Source organism: Paralichthys olivaceus, chromosome 1, assembly GCF_024713975.1.
Source record: "Paralichthys olivaceus isolate ysfri-2021 chromosome 1, ASM2471397v2, whole genome shotgun sequence".
NCBI lineage: Eukaryota > Metazoa > Chordata > Actinopteri > Pleuronectiformes > Paralichthyidae > Paralichthys > Paralichthys olivaceus.
In genome coordinates, this window is record NC_091093.1 from 28661400 (window position 1) to 28680749 (window position 19350).

At 41.8% G+C, this 19350-nt stretch overlaps 1 protein-coding gene across 1 annotated transcript in view; it reads left to right on the forward strand.

The window, feature by feature from the left end:
• Window positions 1–19350, forward strand: part of LOC138411070 (NACHT, LRR and PYD domains-containing protein 12-like) — a 55410-nt gene that overhangs the window by 1113 nt on the left and 34947 nt on the right. The window contains exons 4-9 of the mRNA XM_069529459.1: window positions 176–1973; window positions 3109–3282; window positions 3836–4009; window positions 4383–4556; window positions 5105–5278; window positions 11129–11302. Of these exons, the coding sequence (XP_069385560.1) occupies window positions 176–1973; window positions 3109–3282; window positions 3836–4009; window positions 4383–4556; window positions 5105–5278; window positions 11129–11302 (2668 nt within the window). The remainder of the gene's footprint in view (window positions 1–175; window positions 1974–3108; window positions 3283–3835; window positions 4010–4382; window positions 4557–5104; window positions 5279–11128; window positions 11303–19350) is intronic.

A 19350-nucleotide genomic window follows, 5' to 3' on the forward strand; every position in this document is an offset into this window, starting at 1 on the left:
CAACAGCACATGTTTGATTTTGTTCCTTCATACAGCATCAACATTTCACTTGGTTATAAAAGCACAAAGTTCAAAAGCTTTGATTTTCTCTAGTTTTTCTGTATCTGATGAAAACAATCAGCAGATTCTCAGATTCTCTGTCTTTAGTCTCACATTGTTTCTTGTCTTTCAGCAGATCGGGGTCTGCAGGAGGTTTTAGACCAACATAAGATCAGTCTGAGGAGGAGATGTGAACATGTGACTGAAGGAACTGAGGAAACAGGAAGTAGAACCCTCCTCAACAGGATCTACACTGAGCTCTACATCACAGAGGGACAGAGTGAAGAGGTTAATACTCAACATGAGGTGAGGCAGCTTGAGACGGCTTCCAAGAGGAAGAGCCTCCACGACACTCCCATCAAGTGCCACGACATCTTTAAAGCCTTCACTGACCAGCAGAGCAGCATCAGAGTCGTCCTGACCAACGGCGTCGCTGGCGTTGGAAAAACCTTCTCGGTGCAGAAGTTCACTCTGGACTGGGCAGAGGGTTTAGAAAACCAAGATGTGGGTCTGCTGGTTGTGCTTTCGTTCAGGGAGCTGAACCTGGTGAAAGACGAGCAGCACAGTCTTCTCACGCTGCTCCGTGTTTTCCATCCAACATTACAGAAGCTCACGGCAGAGACGCTCGCTGTCTGTAAACCTTTGATCATCCTTGATGGCCTGGATGAAAGCAAACGTTCTCTGGACTTCAACCACAGGGAGGTCGTGTCTGAGGTCACACAGAGGTCATCAGTCAACGTGCTGCTGACAAACCTCATCCAGGGGAATCTGCTTCCCTCGGCTCTTGTCTGGATAACCTCCCGACCTGCGGCGGCCAATCAGATCCCTCCTACATGTGTTGACAGGGTGACAGAAGTACGAGGCTTCACTGACGCCCAGAAGGAGGAGTACTTCAGGAGGAGATTCAGTGATGAGGAGCTGAGCAGCAGAATCATCTCACACATCAAGACGTCCAGGAGCCTCCACATCATGTGTCAAATCCCAGTCTTCTGCTGGATCAGTGCTACAGTTCTGGAGCACATGTTGACCACAGACCAGAGAGGAGAGCTGCCCAAGACCCTGACGGACCTGTACTCACACTTCCTGCTGGTTCAGACAAAGAGGAAGAACAACAAGTACGGTGGAGGACATGAGACGAGTCCACAGCAGCTGACGGAGGCTGACAGGGACGTTCTTCTGAAGCTGGGGAGGCTGGCACTTAAACATCTGAAGAAAGGAAACATCATGTTCTACCAAGAAGACCTGGAGCAGTGTGGTCTTAATGTCACAGAGGCCTCGGTGTACTCAGGAGTTTGTACTGAGATCTTCAGAAGAGAGTGTGTGATCTTCCAGAAATCAGTCTACTGCTTTGTTCATCTGAGCGTTCAGGAGTTTCTGGCTGCAGTCTACATGTTCCACTGTTACACCAAGAGGAACTCAGAAGAACTCAAGAACTTCTTGGGAACATATGGGAACACAGACGACACCTTCTCCCTGGATGACCTCCTGAAGAGAACCATGAAGAAATCCCTCACCAGTAAAAATGGTCATCTGGATCTGTTTGTTCGCTTCCTTCACGGCCTCAGTCTGAAGTCCAACCAGAGAGTCTTAGGAGGCCGGCTGGGTCGGACACAGAACAATCCAAAGATCATCCAGAGAATCATCAACAACCTGAAGGAGATGCAGAGTGATGACATTTCTCCTGACAGAAGCATCAACATCTTCCACTGTCTGACTGAGATGAACGACCACTCAGTACATCAGCAGATGCAACAGTTCCTGACGTCAGAGAACAAATCGAAGGAGAAACTCTCTGAGATCCACTGCTCAGCTCTGGCCTACATGCTGCAGATGTCAGAGGAGGTTCTGGATGAGTTGGACCTGGAGAAGTTCAACACATCAGACCAGGGTCGAGTGAGACTGATCCCAGCTGTGAGGAACTGCAGGAAGGCTCTGTGAGTCCAGACATGATCAATAACATGTTGAATCAGTGCAGATGAGTCGTTCTTCAAATACACATAGGACCTGATCCACTTAAGGTTTGCTTGTGTAAAAACCTGCAAGCTGATCTACTAACGGTGCGCACTGAGGATTCATGCAGAATAACACGCACTGTTCATTTAGTACTTTTGCATGAATGAATATACAATATTGGGGTGTTGCTCCCCGAGTGTGCAAATATTTGGGAGGAGTAGATGCAAATACTTTAACTTAGCACATGTAATGTGATTTACAAAGCCTGAAAAAAATTGTAAGTCTTGCGTCTGAGCACTCGTGCCACAGAGGACACAGCTCTCACCTCCTGCACAATATTGGTCAGAGGCATCTCTTCCACCAGCCCCCCACCTGTTTTATTTGCAGAGTTTCATTTCAAGTATTTTTTTATTTTCTTCTTATGTCCTGCCATCTTTTAATTTCATCGGCTGTTCTTTTTGTTTTGTTACTTTCTCTCAGATACTCTCCCATATCGGGTTTCTTTGACTTATGTTAATATTAATTTGCTGTAGATCAACAACATGTTTGTTTGCCTCTTCCAATGATCTGCCCCCTGCTGGAGACAATCACTGAATAAGTGTTTTGGATGAATCACTGACTGTTCCTTTCAACTGAAGAAGCAGAACTGGAAATATCGTTTATTCTTCCTTCTTGTCAAACTAGAATTACCACCCAGAGTTTGTACGCCACCACCAACCAGTGCAGTGTCAGTCCCTCCAGGTTCCTGACATACTGCATTCACAATAATATCAGGTCACTGTAACCTTTGACCTTTGACCACTGAAATGTAATCAGTTTATCTTAAGTCCAACTGGTCAAAATGTGAAGAAATTCCCTAAAGACAGACTTGAGATGTCGTGTTTAAGAGGCCAAAAACATGTTTTGTGACATTGACCTTTGACCTTTGACCACCTGAATCTAATGAGTTCCTCTGTTAGTCTGAATGAAGCTTGTACCAGATCTGAAAGGATTCTCTTGAGGTGTTTTTAAGCAAAAAGAGGATTTACCAGGGTGAGGGTCACATGATCACGTTTTGTATGAATGTTGTGTTTTCTGATTTTATTCTCACAGATTTGATATTTTCTTTAATTACAGACTCGGTGTTTGTGGACTCTCAGAGACTCACTATGAAGTCGTGGCTTCAGCTCTGAAGTCAGACCCCTCACATCTGAGAGAACTGGTTCTGAGTAGAAACAAGCTGCAGGACTCAGGAGTGAAGCTGCTGTGTGCTGGACTGGAGAGTCCAAACTGTCGACTGGAGACTCTGAGGTCAGGTCCTTAAATCCTTGAATGTTCACTTTTCCAACGTTCCTTCTTATTTGGTCATTATCTATTTAAATTGAATTGTCTCAGTTCTGCTCTGCTCACTGTCCCTCAGTCATCTGTCCCTCACCCAGCCTGTCACTCACGTCCACCTCATCAGCCCAACTCCATTCACCTGCACACACCTGCTCCTGATCACTAGTGTCAGTGAATAACATGTGGACTGAGGCCGAGCACTCGTCCTCCTCAGGTTCTCAACAATAAGACACGTTCTTATTGAAGCACGTTGGACAGTTGATGAGTATAGAACCAAACAGGAAGTGACTGTCAGGAGCCATCTCTACTTTAAACAGTGTTTAATGACACAAACCTACTCAGTGACCAAACACACAGAGAAGAAGGTGATGAATGAAACAATGGTCCAACATGTCTGATGTGATATTTATCTTCAGGTCACAGACTGGACTGAGGTCAGCAGCATGTTGAGAGTCTGTGTTGACATCATGACGATCCACAATAACAGGAGGACACATTCAAACATTCACATTTCTTTATCCAGGTTGGATCACTGCAGTCTGTCAGAGATCAGCTGTTCTTCTCTGGCTTCAGCTCTGAGGTCAAACCCCTCTCATCTGAGAAAACTGGATCTGAGCTACAACGACCTGCAGGACTCAGGAGTGAAGAAGCTGTGTGGTCTTCTACAGAGTCCAACCTGTCCACTGGAGACTCTGAGGTCAGTTCACTGACTGACTTTTGTAGATCTCATATCTATAACACAACATTTATACACGATTTATCTCATTTAATTCTAATTTAACATAATTCCTCTTCATACATAACTTGAATTCATGAATTAATTTGACATTTTAAATATTCAGCTACTTGTTAAAACTCATCTGTGTTTAGTTCTGGATTTCCTAAACTGATCTGCAGGACAGAGACCGGGTCCAAATAATATATTGTTACTGAATCAGGACTCGTCTTTAGTCCAACATGTCTGATTTCATATTTATCTTCCATGTTATGAGTCTGTGCTGACATGAATATTTGTTATTTTCACACATGAACTCAGTTTAATTTACAGTTAAGTTTTATTCTTTATTCAGGTTGAATCGCTGCAGTCTGTCAGAGATCAGCTGTTCTTCTCTGGCTTCAGCTCTGAGGTCAAACCCCTCTCATCTGAGAGAACTGGATCTGAGTAGAAACAAGCTGCAGGACTCAGGAGTGAAGGAGCTGTGTGCTGGACTGGAGAGTCCAAACTGTCGACTGGAGACTCTGAGGTCAGGTCCTTAAATCCTTGAATGTTCACTTTTCCAACGTTCCTTCTTATTTGGTCATTATCCATTTAAATTGTCTCAGTTCTGCTCTGCTCACTGTCCCTCAGTCATCTGTCCCTCACCCAGCCTGTCAGTCACGTCCACCTCATCAGCCCAACTCCATTCACCTGCACACACCTGCTCCTGATCACTAGTGTCAGTGAATAACATGTGGACTGAGGCCGAGCACTCGTCCTCCTCAGGTTCTCAACAATAAGACACGTTCTTATTGAAGCACGTTGGACAGTTGATGAGTATAGAACCAAACAGGAAGTGACTGTCAGGAGCCATCTCTACTTTAAACAGTGTTTAATGACACAAACCTACTCGGTGACCAAACACACAGAGAAGAAGGTGATGAATGAAACAATGGTCCAACATGTCTGATGTGATATTTATCTTCAGGTCACAGACTGGACTGAGGTCAGCAGCATGTTGAGAGTCTGTGTTGACATGATGACGATCCACAATAACAGGAGGACACATTCAAACATTCACATTTCTTTATCCAGGTTGGATCTCTGCAGTCTGTCAGAGATCAGCTGTTCTTCTCTGGCTTCAGCTCTGAGGTCAAACCCCTCTCATCTGAGAAAACTGGATCTGAGCTACAACGAGCTGCAGGACTCAGGAGTGAAGGAGCTGTGTGGTCTTCTACAGAGTCCAACCTGTCCACTGGAGACTCTGAGGTCAGTTCACTCACTGACTTTTGTAGATCTCATATCTATAATACAACATTTATACATGATTTATCTCATTTAATTCTAATTTAACATAATTCCTCTTCATACATAACTTGAATTCATGAATTAATTTGACATTTTAAATATTCAGCTACTTGTTAAAACTCATCTGTGTTTAGTTCTGGATTTCCTAAACTGATCTGCAGGACAGAGACCGGGTCCAAATAATATATTGTTACTGAATCAGGACTCGTCTTTAGTCCAACATGTCTGATTTCATATTTATCTTCCATGTTATGAGTCTGTGCTGACATGAATATTTGTATGTTATTTTCTTTTTTTTTTTTTTTTTAAACTCTTTATTTATAAGTCATTTTCATCTTTTAGTACAGAACAAAAGACAAATACAAAACATTGAACAATTACCCATATTCAAGGTCCGGGGGTGATCAATAAGTCCACAAGGCAAAATATCATGTCCAGTACGTGTATACAGTCTCATTCATTTGCTAAGTAGTCTTTCCATTTCTGCCACCGTTTTTCACTTAGATCTTTTTGGAGTCTGATTGAATATGTCATTTGCTCTAGTACATGTAGTTGTTTTACAATACCAACAAAAGATTCTGTAGTGGGAGCATTTTTCTGGAGCCAACATTTTGTGATGGCCTTCTTACTTGAAGCCAGCAAGACCCTAAGTAGGCACTGATCAGCTTCACTCAACCCATCTGGCATATTCCCAAGATAGAGAGTTGTGAACAATACATTCATATTAAAACATAGAACCTTTGAAATAATTTTTGTCACTTCACTCCAAAAAAACTGAATGGAGGGGCAAGACCAAAAAATATGGGCATGATCATCAGCAAGAACCCCTCCACATTCTCTCCAGCAGGTAATTTGTGTACCAGTCTGTTTGGACTTCTGTTTGGGAGTTATAAAAAAACGAATTAAACTTTTCCAGCAAAAATCTCTCCAGGTCCAGGAGTTGGTGGAGGATGATTGTGTTTTCCAGGCCTTTGACCACATGTCCTCTGTTATTACAGTATTTAACTCCTTCTCCCACCGTTGTCTTATATAGTCCGTTGAATCCTTCTTCAGAGAGGTGATGCTGTGGTATAACTTGCTTATAAGTCCTTTAATATTCCCAGAGTTGTATGCATCCATAAATATATGAATAAACACTGGTGGCTCTGCTGGGTTACAACCTTTTAGCTTTTTACAAAAATAATCACGGACCTGTAAGTACCTGTAGAAGTCTTGCCCACCTAGTCCATACATTTGACACAAATTGTTAAAGCTGATAAGTTCCCATTTTTTAACAATTTTGCATACAGCAGTAACACCATAATAGGTCCATTGTTTATATCCATGATCTAATAATGCTGGTGTGAATTCGGGGTCATACGCTGGCCATCTAAGTAGTTTTATCTGTTTCTGGAGTTCAAATTTTTTAACCACCTCACCCCATACCTTCAATGAACAGTTCACCCATTGGCTCTCTGTATGTAGTATTTTTTCCTTCATCCCCGCACAACCAAGCAGTGAATGAATTGGTGTATCTGTTAAAGATAACTCCATGGTTTTCCATTTCGCTTCATAAGAGGGATTACACCAATATACAAGAGGCCTCAGTTGGGCTGCTAAATAATAGTCCCTTAAAGATGGGAGGGCCCTGCCACCCCTCTCCTCCGGAAGCTGAAGGGTGGAAAATTTTACCCTTGGTCTCTGTTTATTCCAAATGAATCGTGAAATATGTTTGTTCCACTCTCTAAATTGTTTCAGAGGAATTTCCACTGGCAATGATAAAAAAAGATATAATAACCTAGGGAGAATATTCATTTTTATTGATCTAATTCTGCTTCCAAAGTCAAGAGGTAACAGGCTCCACCCATCGAGGTCATCATATATTTTTTTGTTAATACTGTTATAGTTAATATTGAATAACTGTGACATGTCTTTAGGCAAATTTACTCCCAGATATTTAATAAAGGGTGTGTTCCAATTAAAACTATACATTACGTTGATTTCTTCAGTAGGTGTGTAATTAAATGTCATAACCTGTGTTTTATGTATATTTAGGGCATATCCTGAATATCCCCCATATGTTTCTAGCATTTTCATTAACAGGGGCAGGCCTGAATTAGGATTTTTTATTGTGATCAACACATCGTCCACGTACAGACTTATTTTATATTCCTCTCCTCCCATGGAGATACCCTCTAATTCTGTCTCCTGACGTATTGCTTGGGCTAAGGGTTCGATGAATAAATTACATAGGCTGGGACTGAGGGGGCAGCCCTGCCTGCAACCACGCTGTAAAGTTATAGAATCAGACAGACTGCCATTAACTTTGATTCTTGCCGCGGGGGAGGTGTAAAGTGCCTGGATACAGTGTATAAAATCCTTACAAAAATTGAATCTTTTCATAACTAAATACAGATATTCCCACCCGACTGAATCAAAAGCTTTTTCAGCATCTAAGCTGAGAATGATGGCACTAATTTGGTCTTTGTTAATCTGTTCGATGGTATGTAAGGCTCTTCTTATGTTGTCCTGTGTCTGTCTATTCTTTATGAATCCTGTTTGGTCCTCGTCTATTAGTAAGGGCATTACAGGTTCCATTCTTTTTGCAAGGATGGTGGCATACAATTTATAGTCTGAATTTAAAGCACTAATGGGTCTGTACCCTTTACAGTCCGCTCTATCCTTACCTTCTTTGGGGATCACAGATATGAAGGCCTCTCTCCAGGAGGGGGGGAGGGAGCCTCCTTTTAGAATATAATTAAAGCTAGACTCCAAATAGGGGAGCAGGTGATCTTTCATTGACTTATACCATTCTGGAGGAAAGCCATCCGTGCCAGGTGATTTGTTAGTGTTCAAACTTGAGATAGCTTTACTTATTTCCTCCTTTGTTATTGGTGAGATGAGTTTATCATTAGCTTCTTTACCTAGTGTGGGAAGGTCTAAGGAGTTCAAAAATTCAGCAGCTGAGTGGTTATTAACCTGTTCTGACTGAGAGTATAAAAATTTATAATATCTTTCAAATGCTTTTTGTATGCCATCCAAATTGTTAGTAATTTTATTTGTAGTAGGATCCCTGATCCTGTGGATAGTGTTTTCTGCCTGTTGTTTTTTGAGCCTCCAAGCCAATAATTTTGCAGCCCTAGGGCCAGCCTCATAATATCCTTGTTTCATGAATCTTATATTTTTCTCCACCTCCTCACTTAATATTTTATCTATTTCCTGTTTAGTATGTCTAATTTGTTGTATAATCGAGGGTTCTTTATTTGTTATGTGTATATGTTCCAAATCTCTCAGTTTTTCCTGTAGACCAGCTAATTTTTGGGTCTTCATTTTTTTTAGTGCAGCTGTCCTGGCTATAATCTTCCCCCTGAGAACAGCTTTAGCGGCGTCCCATAATATGCTGGGGTTTACCTCTCCATTATTATTGTCCTGCATATATAGTGCTAAGTCCTTCTCCATTGAATCTCTAAAGGTATGGTCATTTAGCAAACCAGTGTTAAGTCGCCACAAAGTTTTTCGCTGTCTTCCATCTAAATGTAAAGTTAGAGAAATCCCTGAGTGGTCTGAAAGATCCCTCTGACCTATTCTGCAATATTTCAACCTATGTAGATCTTTGTTATACATGAAAAAATAGTCAATCCTTGAATGGACTGTGTGTCTTGCAGAATAAAAAGTATAACCTGGGGTAGATCCATTCAGAGCCCGCCACACATCAATAAGTCCCAAATCTTTAAGTACTTTGTTTATGCGTTTTTCAGTTAAATTCCTTTTTCTTGTTCTATTGGTTGTATCTAAAGAAGGGTTCAGAAGCATATTGAAATCTCCTGCACAAATAAGAGTCCCATACGTTTGTGATGTAATTAGTTCAAATATCTTTCTGAAAAAGGTTATATTGCTTCCCGGGGGAGCATAGACATTAAATAATGTTACTTCTTTTTGGTCTATTTTTCCTTTCACCAAAACAAATCTACCTTCTCTATCATTAATTTGGGATATTAATTCGAATTTGACCGCATTTGAGATCAATATAGCTACTCCCCTTCTTTTTCCTTTCTTATATGATGAAAAGAAAGTATTTCTATACCCCATCTTTTTAAGTTTTTCATGTTCAGCACCTGAAAGGTGCGTTTCCTGCAAAAATGCCACATTTACTTTTTCCCTTTTTATTTTAACAATCATTTTGCTTCTTTTGACGGGGTTATTCAGTCCATTTACATTCAGGGACAGTATATTATAGTGTTGATAATGCGTCAGTCTTGCAATTGAAACATTCTTGTATCACCCCGGACCAATGGTAATAAACAACAGTATAAAACAGATGAACATCGAGAACGTAGTAGAACACTGAACTGAACCTCCATCAGAAAAGCTGTCATGTCGCTTTTGACAGTGAGGGAGCTGGCCACAAGGTGGGGCCCTCAGTAGAAAGAAAGAAAAAAGAAAAGAGAGTTTGGTGGCTCTGTCTATTGCCCATAGGCACCAGCCTGTATTTTAACTAAGCATTGTAATAATAAAATAGTGGGGAGATTATCATTAGATGTCTCACTCATCCCTTGCTGTGGCTCCCGGTTCCGTTCTGCGATACTCCTTCAGTTTCTCTCGAATCTGCTGCTGGAATCGTTGCTTTTCTCCACCGGGTCGGGCCTCCATTGTCTCCCAGGGGAGAAGCCGAGCCAACGTCTCCTCCGAGATGTCTTTGCTCCTGGTCCTGCCGGGGATCTCGCCCACCGTGTATCCTCTCCTCCGCAGGTCTTCTGCTGCTTGTGCGGCGCTGTTATAAGTTACAGGGCCCGTGTCAAAAAAGGCTTGCAGTCTTGTTAGCGGGGTCTGGAAGCGTACGCCGTTCTCTCGTAGTATTTTCTTTATGGGTATATATTCCTTCCTTTTGTTCTGTACCTCAGTTGCATAATCATGATCAAAATACACCCGTTTGTTTTGGACACCAAGCTCTTTTTTCCAGGCGGCGTGAAGGATCTTTTCTTTGACTGAGAACTGGAGGAAACGAACCACCATGGAGCATGGAGGGGCACTCGGCAGCGGTTTTGGTGCCAGGGCGCGGTGCGCGCGCTCAATCCCCGGTCGAGTTCGCTCCCCAGCTCCGTCTTGATGAAGTTTTCAATAAAAGTCACAGCAGACGTGCCCTCGGCGTCCTCCGGGATGCCATAAATCCTGATATTATTACGCCGAGAGCGCCCTTCCAGATCAGTCACTTTTTCCTGTAGCGCCCGCTGTTTAGTGAGCAGCTGGGTGAGAGTATCTTTGACTCCGATGTCCCATCTTTCCATGTCGAGCGTGTTTTCCTCCATCTGGCCCACGCGTTCCACTGCTCCCTCAATTTGACCTGTCACATCCTGTATTTTCCGGTTTACTTCTGATACAAATTCGTCCATTTGTTTTTTAATATCTTCCCTGAAGCACGTGCGGAAGTCAGAGAGGTCTTTTTTCAATTCGGCTTGTAGCGCTGCCATTCCCGTAGTGAAGGCTTCACTCACCGCCGTGCGTATTGAATCCAAAGTTTCGGTCTCTCTGCCGCCTCCATCTTGATTTGGAGTTTCGCTAGCTTCAGCCTCCGTCTCAGATTCTCTTTCTGAGTTACTGCGCAGGCCGTACCTTTCTTTCTTGGCTTTGTCCACGTTCATCGTCGAAGCGGAGTGTAATTTATTTGTTTATGTGTGGTTCTACTGAGTAAAGATTATTGAATTTGAGACTGATGCCCAGAGCTCAGTCACTATGCTGCCATGCCGTGTAGCGCGCCACCGGAAGTCCTATTTGTATGTTATTTTCACACATGAACTCAGTTTAATTTACAGTTAAGTTTTATTCTTTATCCAGGCTGGAGGACTGCAGACTGTCAGAGATCAGCTGTTCTTCTCTGGCTTCAGCTCTGAGGTCAAACCCCTCTCATCTGAGAAAACTGGATCTGAGCTACAACGAGCTGCAGGACTCAGGAGTGAAGAAGCTGTGTGGTTTTCTACAGAGTCCAACCTGTCGACTGGAGACTCTGAGGTCAGTTCACTGACTGACTTTTGTAGATCTCATATCTATAACACAACATTTATACACGATTTATCTTATTTAATTCTAATTTAACATAATTCCTCTTCATACATAACTTGAATTCATGAATTAATTTGACATTTTAAATATTCAGCTACTTGTTAAAACTCATCTGTGTTTAGTTCTGGATTTCCTAAACTGATCTGCAGGACAGAGACCGGGTCCAAATAATATATTGTTACTGAATCAGGACTCGTCTTTAGTCCAACATGTCTGATTTCATATTTATCTTCCATGTTATGAGTCTGTGCTGATATGAATATTTGTATGTTATTATCACACATGGACTCAATTTAATTTACAGTTAAGTTTTATTCTTTATTCAGGACTAAGAGCTGCAGTCTGTCAGAGATCAGCTGTTCTTCTCTGGCTTCAGCTCTGAGGTCAAACCCCTCTCATCTGAGAGAACTGGATCTGAGCTACAACGACCTGCAGGACTCAGGAGTGAAGGAGCTGTGTGGTCTTCTACAGAGTCCAACCTGTCCACTGGAGACTCTGAGGTCAGTTCACTGACTGACTTTTGTAGATCTCATATCTATAACACAACATTTATACACGATTTATCTCATTTAATTCTAATTTAACATAATTCCTCTTCATACATAACTTGAATTCATGAATTAATTTGACATTTTAAATATTCAGATACTTGTTAAAACTCATCTGTGTTTAGTTCTGGATTTCCTTAACTGATCTGCAGGACAGAGACCGGGTCCAAATAATATATTGTTACTGAATCAGGACTCATCTTTAGTCCAACATGTCTGATTTCATATTTATCTTCCATGTTATGAGTCTGTGCTGACATGAATATTTGTTATTTTCACACATGAACTCAGTTTAATTTACAGTTAAGTTTTATTCTTTCTCCAGGTTGGAGGGCTGCAGTTTGTCAGAGATCAGCTGTTCTTCTCTGGCTTCAGCTCTGAGGTCAAACCCCTCTCATCTGAGAGAACTGGATCTGAACGACAACAAGCTGCAGGACTCAGGAGTGAAGGAGCTGTGTGGTTTTCTACAGAGTCCAACCTGTCGACTGAAGACTCTGAGGTCAGTTCACTGACTGACTTTTGTAGATCTCATATCTATAATACAACATTTATACACGATTTACCTCATTTAATTCTAATTTAACATAATTCCTCTTCATATATAACTTGAATTCATGAATTAATTTGACATTTTAAATATTCAGCTACTTGTTAAAACTCATCTGTGTTTAGTTCTGGATTTCCTAAACTGATCTGCAGGACAGAGACCGGGTCCAAATAATATATTGTTACTGAATCAGGACTCGTCTTTAGTCCAACATGTCTGATTTCATATTTATCTTCCATGTTATGAGTCTGTGCTGACATGAATATTTTTTATTTTCACACAAGAACTCAGTTTAATTTACAGTTAAGTTTTATTCTTTATTCAGGTTGGAGGGCTGCAGACTGTCAGAGATCAGCTGTTCTTCTCTGGCTTCAGCTCTGAGGTCAAACCCCTCTCATCTGAGAGAACTGGATCTGAACTACAACAAGCTGCAGGACTCAGGAGTGAAGAAGCTGTATGGTCTAAAGCAGAGTTCAGACTGTCGACTGGAGACTCTGAGGTCAGTAGATGGTTGGAGTCAGTCCACGCTGCTTTCATCAGTATTTTACTAAACACAGTCAGTATCACAGTACAGATCCAGGGTCTGTACTACGAAGCAGGATTTGTGGTTATCAGGTTAACTTCAGGTTTAGTTTCTTCAGTCCTACGAAGCTCGTTCACTTCTTATCTGGTTAAATCACCATGGTAACTGATGATGAACGGCTAACATGCTCCGAAGCAGGTTAAGTTGGAGATCAACCCGTATAAAAGCTCCGCCCACTGACCAGCGTGACTCTCCACTGTTGTGTGGTGCACACTCTCCTTAAAGGGACGGAGAAGAGAAGTTTAAACCAACGTCTGGTTGGTTCAGTTGATCTCAGCCACTAACACACCCAGTACATCTCAATCTCTCCAGACTCATCCTGTCACCAAAATACCAGATGCTCTCAGTCAGGTCCCTGAAAATAGCTCCATGTGTTTTTATTGAGTAGTGACGTCAGAGGTTTGCACCACAGTGTCCTCAGAGACAGAGTGTCCTCAGAGACAGAGTGTCCTCAGAGACAGTGTCCTCAGAGACAGAGTGTGTCCTCAGAGACAGTGTGTGTCCTCAGAGACAGAGTGTGTCCTCAGAGACAGAGTGTGTTCTCAGAGACAGAGTGTGTCCTCAGAGACAGTGTGTGTCCTCAGAGACAGAGTGTGTCCTCAGAGACAGTGTGTGTCCTCAGAGACAGTGTGTCCTCAGAGACAGAGTGTGTCCTCAGAGACAGTCTGTGTTGACAGTGTGTGTCCTCAGAGAAAGTGTGTCCTCAGAGACAGTGTTTGTCCTCTGAGTCAGAGTGTCCTCAGAGTAAGAGTGTGTCCTCAGAGTCTGTGTGTGTCCTCAGAGACAGTGTGTCCTCAGAGTCAGAGTGTGTCTTCAGAGGCAGAGTGTGTCCTCAGAGTCAGTGTGTGTCCTCAGAGTCAGTGTGTGTCCTCAGAGGCAGAGTGTGTCCTCAGAGTCAGTGTGTGTCCTCAGAGACAGTGTGTGTCCAACTAAAGCTCATCATAGAGACCACATCATGGGATTCAAACTCTGCTGTCAGTCAAACTGTCCATGTCTGTGATTGGTCATACGCAGTAAACCCCGCCCCTTTTATGTGAAACATGTCTTCACCTGTGACAGCAGGAAATCCACCTCTCAAGTGTCCACTCTGCACTTTCACATGCAGAGGAAACACACGTGATGGTCAAAGTGTGTGCAGCTCTTAGCGTGTTCATTCCAACACGTGAACATGAAGCAGAGAGGAAGCTGCTCCACCTCTGAACAGGACTGAAGTCCCTGCTGCTCTTTATACTGGATGTGCTGCATCACTGACTCACAGCTGATGAAGTGAGTCTCTGTCAACACTGATGTCTTCTTCTCTCAACAGATGGAGGAAGAGATCTTTGTTAAGATGAGTGTGAAGAGGACAGTGTGAAGAGGACAGTGTGTGTGGACGGAGGCTGAGCTGTGTCCTGATGATCCAGAGGCTGAAGCAGCAGCAGCTTGTGTGTAGAGCGGCTCTGACTGGGCCTTGTTGCTGGGAGGCAGAGTGGAGACAGAGCTCCAGAGGAATCAGAGGAGGTGAGCTGCTCTGAGATCAGCTGTCACACAGTGTCCAGTCCACCGTCCTCCCTGTGTGTTCCTGTGTGACACAGCATCATCAGTGGATCTGCTGCTGCTCTGTCCTTTGACACAGAAAAGTCAAAGTTGTAAATATTTCCAAGTTATGTGCAGAAAAATATGCCTCAAGTGTTTTTATTCACTTCTGAAATCTTGTGGCTGCTTTGTTAAAAATAATCATTTCTTTATTTTAACATGAAAATAAACATTTTCCACTTCACACGTGTGTGTGTGTGTATTTCATGTTGCAGAGGAAAAGGTGTCACACAAGCACATATATGGTTAAAAGCTGAATCAGTCTGAATGTTATAAAATCATTATAAACAGTATATTAACAATCCAGTTCCCATAAAAGCATAAATATAAAACTTGTCAGTATGTTTATCACTTTTCGTCAAACATTTCAATTTAGTAAAAGTAAAGTTACATATAGATACACAAAAATGTATAGTTTCTTTTAAATATGCTAGTTTTTTGAGTACTTGCCAAGTGAAGTATATTCTCTGATGCAACTTCATAATGTCTGAGTCCCTTCAGAGCCTAATGTCACATTACTTCTTATACATAATACAAAACAGGATGAAGTGTTAAAATGTTGGAGAGAATAAAGTACAAATGTTTGTTACCAAAAACAATAATTCATCAAGAAATAAATAAACACAACGAGAGAACAGAACAGTAAATCACAAAGTGTTTGGTGATTTGTTGTCTTTTCTGATTTTCTGTAAAATACAGATGAAAAAATATACTTACTATACAGTAAAAAAGTACTTTGTTACGTCATACCTCTGCTTCTACAGACTGTGACTCAACTCACTGGTAAAACAAAAATTACTTTGCGACGAGAACTTTAAAATCACCAAAATATTTTCTTTTCCTGAAAAACAGAATTATCATCAGCAAGAAAACACAGAAACACAAATTGCTCTGAATATTGCTGTGTGGTCTGTATTTTTTAATTACAAAGTGTTTTCATGTTGATGCAGTTTACAGCAGATTTTAATTCACGTCTCAATCCCATAATGATGATTTTGAATTACAGTTTCATGCGCTGATTTGAAAAGAACTTTTCCTTTTGAAACTGAATCGCTCAGATGCTCGAGATAATCATTAGATTTGATGAGTGTTTTCTCTGTATGCTAAAGATTCTGTGGCTCAGTCTGAACAGAAACACTTCTGCAAATCTTTGGAGGGGCATAATGAAAAACCCAGACTCCGCTCGCTTGCACTTATTTCCTCAGTCGATCGTAAAAGAGGGAAACTGAGTGGCTCTGCTGTGATATCTTTTAGGTCGAACCCTCAGATACACACAGTCCAACATTCACTATGTTTAGAACACAGGTTTGAATTTGATCCTAAATACCCTCCAAAGTCATTCATTCCCCCGAGGAGGTTATGTTTTCCACAAAACTTGGTGGAAGGATGTGACATGAGCCAAGAAAGGTGATGTTTTAAGGTCATGTGACATGATGACGTTCAGCAGGGCTGGAAAACGTCAGACTACTTTTCTAACCAATATGCATCAGTTTATGTCCAGCATGCATTGCATTGAGTCCAGCATGCATTATATTAAGTCCAGTATGCATTGTATGAAGTCCAGCATGCATTATATTAAGTCATGCATGTATTGTATTAAGTCCAGCATGCATTGCATGAAGTCCAGCATGCATTGTATGAAGTCCAGCATGCATTATATTAAGTCCAGCATGCATTGTATGAAGTTTAGCATGCATTTTGTGAAGTCCAGCATGCATTTTGTGAAGTCCAGCACGCATTGGTGAAGTCCAGCATGCATTGGTGAAGTCCAGCATGCATTGTATTAAGTCCAGCATGTATTTTATTAAGTCCAGCATGCATTGTATGAAGTCCAGCATGCATTATATTAAGTCCAGCATGTATTTTATTAAGTCCAGCATGCATTGTATGAAGTCCAGCATGCATTATATTAAGTCCAGCATGCATTTTGTGAAGTCCAGCATGCATTGAATTAAGTCCAGCATGCATTGTATGAAGTCCAGCATGCATTATATGAAGTCCAGCATGCATTGTATGAAGTCCAGCATGCATTGTATGTAGTCCAGCATGCATTTTGTGAAGTCCAGCATGCATTATATTAAGTCCAGCATGTATTGTATGAAGTCCAGCATGCATTGTATGAAGTCCAGCATGCATTTTGTGAAGTCCAGCATGCATTTTGTGAAGTCCAGCATGCATTGAATTAAGTCCAGCATGTATTGTATTAAGTCCAGCATGCATTGCATGAAGTCCAGCATGCATTGTATGAAGTCCAGCATGCATTATATTAAGTCCAGCATGCATTGTATGAAGTTTAGCATGCATTTTGTGAAGTCCAGCATGCATTGTATGAAGTCCAGCATGCATTTTGTGAAGTCCAGCACGCATTGGTGAAGTCCAGCATGCATTGTATTAAGTCCAGCATGCATTGTATGAAGTCCAGCATGCATTATATTAAGTCCAGCATGCATTTTGTAAAGTCCGGCATGCATTTTGTGAAGTCCAGCATGCATTATATTAAGTCCAGCATGTATTGTATTAAGTCCAGCATGCATTGCATGAAGTCAAGCATGCATTTTGTGAAGTCCAGCATGCATTGAATTAAGTCCAGCATGTATTGTATTAAGTCCAGCATGCATTGCGTGAAGTCAAGCATGCATTTTGTGAAGTCCAGCATGCATTGTATGAAGTCCAGCATGCATTGTATGAAGTCCAGCATGCATTGTATGAAGTCCAGCATGTATTGTATGAAGTCCAGCATGCATTGTATGAAGTCCAGCATGCATTGTATGAAGTCCAGCATGCATTGTGTGAAGTCCAGCATGCATTGTATGAAGTCCAGCATGCATTATATTAAGTCCAGCATGCATTGTATGAAGTCCAGCATGCATTGTATGTAGTCCAGCATGCATTTTGTGAAGTCCAGCATGCATTTTGTGAAGTCCAGCATGCATTGAATTAAGTCCAGCATGCATTGTATGAGGTCCAGCAATCTGCCAATGTTTCTGTGAGCAGGCACCAAACTGAGAAATCACTGAGGTGTCAAGTTAACTATCAAACAGAGTCAATGACACCGGTTTGTGTATGTGTGTGTGTGTGTGTGTGTGTGTGTGTGTGTGTGTGTGCATGCGTGCATGCGTGTGTTTCCCTGTGGAACAATAAAGTTAACTAACCATAAACCAAAGACTCATGGGAGAAGTGGTCCAAGAGAGAGACAGAGAGAAAGAGTGAGGTCTTATGATTTGTCTTAGCAGTCAGGAGCAGTGCGTCAAAGTATAAAACATGTCACTTCCTGTCGCCAACAGACGGCGCTGTGATGATGAGTCAATATTGACTGATCAGGACTGTGATCGTCTGAAACAGGTTTGGGGCTGATTGGACAGAGGAGTTATAATGAATCCCCCTTTTTTAGCGAATCATCCAAATTTGACACCACACCACGCTCACTCCTTGTAACATACACTAAAACCTTATATATCATTTGATCTCCATGGAGTTAAGAGGACACTCATTCTATTTAAAGTTGATCCGATGAAAAATTTGTGTCACGGCAAGTATTTGAAATTTGATGCCAAGTCATGAACACGGTGTTCGATGAAAACTCACAGTTTCCACATGCTTACATCATCAATGTGTTGAGGCCCTTCTGACAGAGTTTGACATGGTAACGGTCAATGGCATTTCCTGTGGCCACCAGGAGGCGCTGTGATTTTAAGTCAGGGTTTCTGTGAAGGTGACATCTGGCTGGGAGCATGTATGTCTGAGATACAATGACCTCGTGTTTTGATGGCGAGTAATCAATGTTTGACGCCGAAAACTCAAAAATGTAGGTCGTTTTAATTTCCATGGAGTTGAGATGACACTCATTGACTTTGAAGTTGATCTGATGAAAGCTCTAGGACGAGTTCGTGACAATGCACAACATGTAAAATGGCCAAAATGGCCGACCTCCTGTTGCATCAATCAAAATTGTGAAGATCGGTTAAACCAGATGGAATTGCTGCATTTTAGGGGGCGCTGTTGAGCCATTTGCCACACCCATTTCCAATTACTCCAGAATCATACATTTTCACCAGGCCTGACACGCCTGTGAAGATTGCTGCGTTTTGAAGCATGTTCAAGCCGTCAAAATACGATTTGCCTGAATAATCAAAAGAAAAGCAACAGAGGCTTCACACTGTCGGTGCTCGGGTTCTAATAATCATGAGGAGAAGAGGGTGAAAAGAGCAAGTAGGACTTTACACACACACAGGCCCCACCCCCACCCACTCACAGTGACTCACACATTGAGATAAGAAAAGAGGAGCAGAGTCCGTTCACTTTAGCTTCTGTTTCCTCCTCCACTCTGAGCTGCTCTCACTGTAACTGATAAACTCTCATCACTAGTGATCAGGACCTGATCAGTTCATGAAGTGACTCAGTGTCTGTTTGAGTCCAGAGTTTATGAGGCTCATTTACAGTTTTTCTGAATTGCTAAAACATTAATTCCTGTTGTGTGAATCAATTGCTCAGTTGTCTAAACTCATTCACTGAATTGACAAAACCATAAACTATCTTCACCTAGTAAAGCACTATTTGCAGATCTCAGTCCTTCCTTTTGCAAAACTCTAAACACATTCTCATGCAATTAAACACAGTTCTCACTGTGATGCACTTGTGATGCATAATGGTAAAAACCAGTGGAAAATATGAACACAGATGAAACACACGTGTCATCCATTGAACACAACGATTCCAAATTGATCACACTTGTTTCTCTTCATGT